The 10,549-nt window shown below is 38.6% G+C and overlaps 1 protein-coding gene across 2 annotated transcripts; it reads right to left on the reverse strand.

Moving 5' to 3' along the window:
- Positions 1 to 846: 846 nt before the first annotated feature.
- Positions 847 to 7,839, reverse strand: ZBED8 (zinc finger, BED-type containing 8). 2 transcript variants are annotated; one of them, XM_011947706.1, is made up of 3 exons: positions 7,380 to 7,839; positions 5,152 to 5,225; positions 847 to 3,242 (listed from the first exon to the last, which is right to left on the reverse strand). In XM_011947706.1, the coding sequence occupies exon 3, from the start codon at positions 3,191 to 3,193 to the stop codon at positions 1,412 to 1,414; it is 1,782 nt and encodes a 593-aa protein (XP_011803096.1). In that variant the 5' UTR covers positions 3,194 to 3,242; positions 5,152 to 5,225; positions 7,380 to 7,839; the 3' UTR covers positions 847 to 1,411. The 2 variants fall into 2 exon arrangements, with proteins under 2 accessions (XP_011803096.1, XP_011803095.1); XM_011947705.1 differs by lacking the exon at positions 5,152 to 5,225.
- Between the last annotated feature and the right edge of the window lie 2,710 nt (positions 7,840 to 10,549).

Raw genomic sequence — 10,549 nt, forward strand, 5'->3', positions numbered from 1 at the left:
TATTATAAAAATGCTGTGATTAGCCACCTTATAAGTAAAACTTTGAGACATTCCTGATTCTTTCCATATGATAAATTTATAAAGGAAAAAATCTTAATCAAAGAACTATAAATAACCAACAAAGAGCCTAACATTAGTGTAATAATAATAAGAAATTGAGGGGAGCAGAAGAGATGGATATTTTATAAATTCAATCCTTACTTATTATCTAGGGGAGTCAATATATAACTTTTAAAGCTGATATAACTGCTATATCTTATGGTATGAACATACTGCTTAAGAGATGTGGGTAGAATTACAAGAAATTACAGAAGAAATGGGTAACTGGGCAGGAAGGGGACTGTGGCTTTTCCTTATAGGACTCTCTATATCATTTTTTCCCAGCCTTCAGCATGCAGTACTTTGATAAAACATTAATGCTTAAAAATATAAATGAAAATGTATTTAAATTAAAAAATATTTTGCCAAATTTTCATCCAGAAAAGTGTGCTAAGTTAGATTCCCATGGGGAATTTTGTGATGGTCTTGAATTACTCCATTGATTTCATGTCAATTTAATTAAGATTTATACTCTGACATTTTGAACTTAGAAAAATACATATAAGATGTAATATAAGTGACAAAATTAGGGTAAAGGAAAAAATAAGTGTAGGAAAAATTGAAACCAGAGGACACAAGAATCCAAGAATCCATCAGAACAGTCTGGAAAGCTGGTTACGAATCAGGATCCTTGACCTTATCAAAGACCCTGCTAATCAGAATCTCTAGGGTAAGGCTCAGGAATCTCCTTTTCAGCAGCCTTGATAACCTGGAGTTCTGAAGTAATTTAAAGATGACAAACAGTGATTAACATATTAGGCTATTTATTAATATGATATGATATAGCATAGGAGCTAGGGGAATGGACATTGTGAGACTAACTCCAAAGAGCATATTTAAAAATAAGTCTTATATAAGCCAGATCATTCCTTTTCCCATTGTATTTCATAATCCTCTTCTGATTTCATTAACCTCTCCATAACAAAGATGGGCGAACTCAATCTGTCATTTTGCCTTTTTGACTTCTGGGATATTTCTCTTTTCTCCTGGCTCAATTCCTAGCCTACTGCACCATTTAGCTGGATATTCTAGTGCTTAGGTATCTTTTTTACATACCATATGAACAGATTAAACAGATACTCAGAATTAGGAAAATCTCATGATAGCAACTAGTCAGTAGTACTTAATCCTTTCTGTTGTTTGTGTTTTTATTCTCAAAACACATTTTCACATGCCTCATTCAAAGTTAAAGTTGTTAAGTTTTTTAGATAAAGAATTCAGTATATCATAAATATGAAAGAGAAGAAACAGAATTAGTTTAATTTTACAATGATATTAAGATTAAAATTATACATTAAAAAAGTATATCAGCTTACAGTGACTTCTGTAGCTGCAGCTTTTGTTCAATGATGTCTGAGAAACGAGGAACTTTTTTTGAAATAGCCACACGGATATCATCACTCAGATTAAAGCAGCTTCTGGACTTTGTTCTGAAATGTAAAAGTGATGAAAATCCCAACTCACAAAGGTATGTAGTTGCAAATGGCGTAAGGATTTCTAGAGCTGTCTTTGCCAGGTTTGGAAACACTGTGAATTGGGCACACCAGAAATCCTCAAGCTTCATTGTCTCAAATTCCATTAGGATTTGGCCACTAGCTCGTAATTCAGCAAGATCATTTTTCATTAAATAACTATCATCAACAAAATCGATATTAAAAAGAAATGGATCCAATATCCATTTACTTGCCTCATTAAGATCTCCAACGGAAAAATATCCATGGAAGAAGTTGCTCAATTGTTGCAGATGCAGTGTTATTTCAGCTGCAATGAATATTCCTTCATTATCTGAAACAATTATTTCTTCAAGGAAAGGAAAATTGGTAAAATTTCTTTTCTCAATTCGTTTTTGCCAAAACGGAAACTTCCTAACAAAAGCAGATAACTTTTCTCTAGCTGATACTGTGTTCATCCCAGTCCTCTGCATAGATGCACAGAGTTCATTTAAGTGTTTGAATAAATCTGCCAGGTATGCTAGGTGAATTTTAAACTCTTTATTTTCAAAGCCATCAACTAAATTACTGCTTTTGTGGTGAAGAAACTGATTTATTTCTTCATACATTTCAAAAATGTGAGTAAGTATTTGGCCTCGGGAAAGCCACCTCATTTCAGTATGGAAAAGGAGGACACTATATTCTATGCCAATTTCTTCAAAGAAAGCCTGAAATAGGCGATGATTTGGAGCTCTCCCTTTGATGAAATTTATTACCCTCACCACAGTAAACAGAGCATCCCTCAGTTTTGTAGGCAATGTCTTTATGACAAGTGCATGAGGATTCAATAAACAATGTGTGATTATGATATGAGGTATCTCTTTTTTCACATAGGCAACAAACTCGGAATTTTCTCCTAGCATAGAGGAGGCACCATCAGTACAAACAGAGCCACATACATCAAGTGCTATCTTATGCTTCAGAAAGAAGTCTCTGAAGAGATTGAACACATCTATTCCTTTCATGGATAGCTGCAATGGTTCACAGAAGAGAAATTCTTCTATGATCTCTCTTTCTTTTATATATCGCACAAATGCCATTAGCTGACCGCAGTCATCCATGTCAGTTGTCTCAGCAAGCTGAATACCCACTTTAAGAGGACTGGCTTTGATATCTTCTAGAACTTGCTGTAAGATATCTTGGCTCATTTCATCAATTCTAGAATGGATCACGTCATCTGATAAGGGTACCTGCTGAAGCTTCTTTTGTGCATCTGGTCCCAAAACTATTTGTGCTATTTCCAGTGCACAAGGTTTCACTAACTTTTCAGCTACTGTATGAGGATTCTTCTCTTTGGCACATAAATATGCAAATTGATATGATGCTTGTAATAAAGTATCCTCATGAGATGCAACTCCAAATGCTTTCAAGGTTTCACTCTGATCAGACGGTGTTGGCATATGCTTCAGGCTATTGAGATCATGCCCAGCTACACCACCATGCTGTCTGTTAAAATGGTCCGACAGTTTTGATGGTCTGAGGTCAGCATTTGAAAATACTGAGTTACACAACACACACTGTGGGCGCTGAGTTCCATCAACTTCCGTTGTACAGGTGAACCAGTAGCGAACATAGTCATCATCCCATTTGCGTTTCTTCGACATGGCACACAAAAATTCTCAGGCAGTATTCCAGAGATGCCACAGAATTTTGCTTTGGGAGTAAAATATAACCCACACATTAAAAACCAGTGGCTAACTGAATTAAAACAAAGCCACATCACATGCTATATTGTCATCACATACTACCTTGTATATGTTAAGATATAGCCTGCAGCATGTCAATTCAAAGTAAGCCACGACAGGATATAGTTTAACTTAAAGCTAGCAACTCATAGCTAATGCCCTGGAATAAATGATTTGCCAGCAAGTTATATACGGAAGATTTGAGCTTAGACAAGTTACGCATACCTGTAAGTCCTTTATTGGTGAATTACAGTTATGGCTTAACTTGTTTTCAATAATGTATGTTACAAACATATCTAGCACATTTTGTATCCCTAGAAAGGGCATCTCACTACCACCACCTTCTTCCATTCAGCCCCAAAGATGTATGCATACCCTCAGTTAAGAATCACTGAATAAAGGAGCAATTCACTAAATAAGGAAGGGTGGATGCTGACATGGAGGTTAAAAAAATTATATATATTTATGGGGTACAAGCACAATTTTGTTATATGCATAGATTGTATAGTGGCGAAGTGAGGGTTTTTAGGGTATCCGACACCCAAATAACATACATTGTACTCATTATTTCTCATCTACTCCCTCCCACCCCACCCTTCCTCTCCCCTACCCATCACTCCATTATCTGTTCATGTGTACACATTATTTAGCTATGATTTATGAGAACATAGTAGTTCTTTTTAATAGTTAAGGATTAAATAGGTCTGTAATACTATTTGAACCTTGAGCAGTTTTGAGTCCAACTTAGGCACAGAATTTCAAATAGGTCTTTAAGTCTGATTAAGCCACCCTTGATGCAAAAGTAGGCTACAAATTGGCTCAGAGTTTCCTTACTGCTAAGTGTAACACACTATTGGTCCATGATTCATACTATCCACATAAAAAAGCAAAATGGCTGGGCGTGGTAGCTCATGCGTGTAATCCCAGCACTTTAGGAGGCTGAGGTGGGTGGACTGCCTGAGCTCAGGAGTTTGAGACCAGCCTGGGCAATATGGTGAAACCCCATCTCTACTAAAAATACAAAAAATTAGCTGGGCATGGTGGCATACGCCTGTAGTCCAAGCTACCAAGCCAAGATCATGCCACTGCACTCCAGCCTGGGCGATAGAGCAAGTCTCTGTCAAAAAAAAAAAAAAAAGCAAAAAAACTTGTTCAGGGGAAACACAACTATTCTTCTTACCGAGACTTCAGCAAAATCCCTCTCATATGAGAACACCCTTAAGTACAATAAGGAATTTCATGATGCTTTTCCACCTAAATACCTCTAAGTGAAGGCAGTCATGAACACACACACACACACACACACACACACAGACACACACAGTAGCATTCCTAAGGTTTGGTTTAACCCAAAGACAGGATGTAGAAGGCCCTACCCATAGAGATTCTGATTCTTTAGCTATGGAGTAGGGGCCTAGAATCTGTATTCTAAATAAGTATTTTAGATAATTCTTATAAATAGTAACTAGAACAGTGATCTCTGACAAGAGATACCATATCATCACAACCACTGGGAAACTTTGAAAATATACATGTCCCTGCACTACCTTAGAACTAATACATCATCTTCTCTAAAAGCAGAACAAAAGAATATGGGGAAATAATGTTGTTCAGGCAATCCTGAAACACATCCTGGTTAGGTAGTCAGATTTAGGGGAATGAAAACATATCCCTCAAACCAATCCTTAGCTAACAAATATTCTAGATTTCTAAGTGAATGGTCCCAATGCTTGAATAGATATTTAAATTTTCTACGTTTTCTGAGCTTATGACATCCTCCTGTGAAAGTTGAAACCTAAAATGAAAACCATGTCTTTTCTCTTTCTCTCCCTTTAGCAATGAGTAAAGGCATAATCCACAGGTAGGCTCAAATAGACCTTAGAAAACATTCTATCTCCAAGATAAATAAGTGATCCCCAAAGTTTCCAAAGTTCTGTGCCAGAGAATGTGGCTGAAATAAAGTAACAGGTATACATTTAAATCCAAATGCCCACTTTGGCCATTAAAAGAAAAATCACAAGCCAAGAATATCTACTTAAAGCATTAGCTTTCAAGTGGATCTACCAAGATGAACTAGTTGTAAAGTGTACTCCAATAAAATAAGTTGATCTGTTACACGGTTGTTATGAGCCTGTTAAACTGGAGGATGTCTGCCAATCAAAAAAGACAATCCGAAGTTTAAAGAGCTGATCTTAAGCCTTCATTTGTCAAGTAATGAGACTACATGGCCACTTTTGCTTAGAACCACTTCTAATTAATGACAATAAAATTATGACATTACCATAAAATGCTTATTTTCCTGTATTCTATTAATGTATATTTATCATGTAATATTTGGGGAGGCAGAGGGAATAAAGGAAAATGTTTTTAGTCACATTAGAAATCTTTACAAGAGGGGCCTGGCGTGGTGGCTCATGCCTGTAATCCCAGCACTTTGGGAGGCCAAGGTGGGTGGATCACTTGAGGTCAGGAGTTCCAGACCAGCCTGGCCAACATAGTGAAACTCTTGTCTCTAATAAAAATACAAAAATTAGCTGGGTGTGGTGGCGCATGCCTGTAATCCCAGCTACTCGGGAGGCTGAGGCAGGAGAATCGCTTGAACCCAGGGGGCAGAGGTTGCAGTGAGCTGAGATCACGCCACTGCACTCCAGCCTAGGAGAGACAGACTCTGTCTCAAAAAAAGGCCGGGCATGGTGGCTCATGTCCATAATCCCAGCACTTTGGGAGGCTGAGGAGGGCGGATCACCTGATGTCAGGAGTTCAAGACTGGCCTGGGCAACTTGGCGAAAACTCGTCTCTACTAAAAATACAAAAATTAGCTGTGCATGGTGGTGGGTGTCTGTAATCCCAGCTACTGGAGAGGCTGATGCAGGAGAATCGCTTGATCTGGGAGGCAGAGGTTGCAGTGTGCTGAGATGACGCCACTGTATTCTCCAGACTGGGTGAGAGTGAGACTCTGTCTCAAAACAAAACAGAACATATCAGAAATCATTACAAGATCTGTTAAGAGTCCATTTCCTATCCACCTTGACTATGTCTCTCAAGTATATTTTAATTTAAAATTTATCTGCTTTGAACAAAAGTTTTAGGAAAATCAATTTATGGTATTCTTCTCCATCCCTCTGAAAAAGGGAGAATAAGTGGCAAGAATTTTCCAGAGCCTCAAAGATGAACTTACTGCCCAAGAGGCTTGTTTTAGAACTTCACAATTTGCACTTGTGCTTTTTGTGGTATTTAGGAATTACAATATTCTAAAATATGTAAACATTAAAAAGCATCATCATCATAAGGAGATATTGTTAAACAGGCATGATAATGGTATTGTGGTTGTGTTTTTAAAAAGTCCTCATGTGTTCGACACAATTATTTACAAGTGAAATAAGATGTCTGGGATTCCTTTGAAATACTATACTTCAGCACACTCACAAACATGCACAAAGCAGGGTGGAGATAAAAGAAATGACTGGCCTTAAGGTGGTAACTCTTGAAGCTGGATGATGGGTACACATCATTACACTATTCGATTTTTATGTATTTCGGAAACTTTCCATAATAAAAAAGCATTATCTTAAGATAGATAGATATCACTCATTTTAAGAATGATTCTTTTGAGAGATTATCTTCAGATGCTTAATGAAAGATCTAACAAAGTAAAATGTTTTGGCAAGTTTATGAAGGGTAGATATGAAAAAGTATTACACTTGAGAAAAATCAGTTAAAAGTGAACACTCACAAAACATTTAGGGAATGCTAATATACATATATATATATATATATACACACACACACACACACATATATATATTTTCATTCCAGCAGTGAAAACACCAAAGTGCAGTTGTAAATCTGAAACTCCAAACCAAATACAATTCAACCTCTATCCAGCCACTGAGTATGCAAGATCATGGTAGGCGCAGGTGTTTGGGGAGGCAGAGCATTTAAGCATTACATTTTGCAGTTAAAATTAATAGCCAGGAGAAAGGGGGCAGGAACTTGGTGGCTGGGCAGACGCTCCAGGGGCAAACGCCTGGGATCGTGGCTTTGTCACTTACAGGCAGGGATCTTTCCAAACCTCAGTTCCTCCAGAGGGGATAACAGTACCTACCTTACAGGGTTGTTGGGAGGTTTAACTATAAGAATGCATGCAAATAACAAGCAGCTCTTAACTGATAGGACCTGATGGTGTTACTGTTAAGGACGGAGATTTTTACAGCCTCCAGGGTGAGATAAGAACGCCAGCGGCTAGGAAAAAAAAAGAAAAAGACACAGCACTGTCTCCGCCCGCCCGTCTCCGAGCCTGAGGCGCAGGCCCATGGGATGCTCGGGCTTCTTTTAGGCGCCTGTTTCAGGCTCCAGTTCCGCTCTCCGCTCAGCCTAGGGCTCAGCCTCTGGCCGTCAAAACCAGTAGAGACGGCGGTTCCTCAGGTCCGACCCCCGAGCAGGAATCTGCGGTGCGCCTGAAGAGACCAGCATCCGCAACAACCTCCGCCTCAGCCAGGCCCGGGTTCCATCCGGGTTCTCCAGGGTGCTTCCCGCCCGTAAACTGGGCGAGGCGTCTCCCACACGCAGGCGCAGTAGCAAAGGGCTGTGGGATGGGCCGGCGGGCTTGAGTACTGAGCATGCGCGCTGGCCCTCCCCCTTTCTTTTAGGTTGTGTGCTTGGAACACAAAATCGTTTGTTTATTGCGTCTACCAGAGAGGATGAACCGTACAATTTCAGGAATGGAAGGGGCTGCAAACTACACATAGTTCTTTTTAACATGCAGAGCACTGAAACTTTTATATTGTGTTGGGCTTTGAGCTTGGAGATAATAAAACGCGTGATAATTACCATGTTCCATGTGGAATAAATGAAAGAAAAAGAGAAGGAAGCTCATTGTGATCTCAGATTAGACATTTCAGCAGTGGAGGATGAGCTTCCATAGCTTGTGTACTGTTGCCCATGCAGGGTGATCCCCCCCCTTCCTTAAGTGGGAGCATGGGGATGAATTTCCTTATCATCATCCATCTCAGAGGAAAGATTGTTATTTAAAATTCTTTAAACAACATGATTTCAAAGAAATAAACCCATATTAGAGAGGTTTTAGGGAAAAATCCCAAGTAGAAACTAGGAAACGTTGTTGAAAGAAATAAACCGGAATATAGCCCTTTCCGGTTTGGGGGTCTTTCCAGAATTCTTATAAACTTAAATGAGTTTACTCATTTTTGTACAATATTGTTAGAAGCATTCTATGAGGCTAGTGTGTGTGAGGAGTGGTGGGGCGTCAAAGAACGTGGGCCAGATACATCATTTTCAGGTGCTGAGGGTGAGCCTGGTAAATATTGAGGGGCTGCTTAAGTTTTTGTGGATGCAAGAAACTGCTAAAGACCAGCCTTGTTGGTCGAGAAACTAGGGCCTTAAATACTAGAGAACGGGGTAGGCTTCAGAATCCGAGACAGCTAGCTTCATGTCCTGACTCCAATACTTACAACGGTTAGGATTTGTGCAGATTACTTGGAGTTAATTCCATGTGATTTTTGTAAAATTGATAGATCATCCATTACCCCATGAAGTTCTTTTGAGGAAGGAGGTAACATTATGACAATTACAGTACATAATTCTCGAAAAGGCAGCTATTATTGAGATAATAAAATCAAAGCTCAATATGAATAATGTCCTAGGCATTATAATTTTGAGACAGGTCTTATTCTGTTGCCCAGGCTGGAGTGCAGTGGTGCAATCTCTGCTCACTGCAACCTCCACCTCCCGGGTTCAAGCAATTCTCATGCCTCAGCCTCCTGAGTAGCTGGGATTACAGGTGTGTGCCACCATGCCCAGCTAATTTTTGTATTTTTAATAGAGATGGGGTTCTGCTATGTTGGCCAGGCTGGCTGGGCATGACTTTTCCAAAATAAAACAGAAGACATGATTCTGGATATTATAGAATTCTTCCTGAATCAAAGTAAACTAGGCCTCATAGAAGAGGGAAAGAGGTACAGAAAGGTTAGGTGACAGGATGCTGAAATTTTCTTAAACTCACGGAAGCTAATCCAGGTTCCCCTCTCTGTCCCATAAACAACTTTTCTGCCAAATATTAGATATAATGCTACAAACCACGCTCAGTTTTGTCATTTATTTATCTTTAACAAAAGATAAAATACAAAACAGACACAACGTCAGCCTTTATGTTGAACCACCCTGTTTGGATAGGAAAATGAACATTTTTTTGCATTCTTGAAGTAAATAAAAATTAAATCTATTTGCATTGTTAATTTCATACCAATCTAAAGCTAGACACTATGTATATCCAAAGTACTTGACAATTTGACTCAGTTACTCTCACACCACCCTTTCTGAGATGCAGTATCCTATAGGTGGTTTTTGGTAGTTTAGAAAAGCCAGTGAGCTGTTAAAAGTTGATATACTGAAGTCGGAGGTTTTGTTAGGCTGTTTTCACTGATTCCACTCTGTCAGTATTATCTTCACAGTGTTCTGAGAAGAGGCTTCAGGATCATGGCAATCTATTACTAATATCCCTACAAGCTATCTTTGTAATTCTTTCAAGGAGCCAACTTCAGGTTTTGGTTTTTTGCAAATTTTACAAACAAAGTAACAGCTGCTGGCTATAAATATTAGGATATTCTACAATTTAAAAAATCTAATATTCATGATTGTTACATGAGGGCAATCACAATGAAAACAAACAGTATCGTAAACCATATCCTCTGTGATAAAGGAAAGGATTTCTACATCTAAAGGCTTATGTCCAGAATGGTAAAGACCTACTACTGATCAGTCAATATTGACCCAATGATGAGAATATAGTTGTTTTCCATTCAAAGACTAACACATTTAGTCTACTCCAGAGGCCAAGGAGAGAGAATCGCTTGAGCCCAAGACTGCAGGGCGTTATGACTGCGTCTGTGAAAAGCCACTGCTCTCTAGCCTGGGCAACATAGCAAGATCTTGTCTCTTAAAGAAAACAAAACATAAAAATAAATGTAGTCACAGAGTTGCTAGTAATTATTTTAAAAAAACAAAGCCCTGTTTTTTTCTCAAAACCAAGGTATGCTAAGACTAAATATAGGGCCACAAAAATCGAAGCAATAAAGTTTGAAGCTTAATAAATGTAGAGAGAGACATTCTTAATAGGTAGAGAGCCAAGGCTTCTTTACACATGACTCACATAAAACTGGAAATAAAATCTTAATCCAATTTTAAATTCTGTTCCCAAAAGCATATTTCATGTGCCTCTTCTTTTTCTTTTTTGCTTCTTCAGTATGGAAAAGAGTGAAC

This window comes from Colobus angolensis, unplaced genomic scaffold (genome assembly GCF_000951035.1).
Source record: "Colobus angolensis palliatus isolate OR3802 unplaced genomic scaffold, Cang.pa_1.0 Scaffold27, whole genome shotgun sequence".
NCBI classification, from domain to species: Eukaryota; Metazoa; Chordata; class Mammalia; order Primates; family Cercopithecidae; genus Colobus; species Colobus angolensis.

Coding starts and splice junctions, on each gene's coding strand:
- ZBED8 (XM_011947705.1), bottom strand. CDS start 3,193: ATGTCGAAGAAACGCAAATGGGATGATGACTATGTTCGCTACTGGTTC.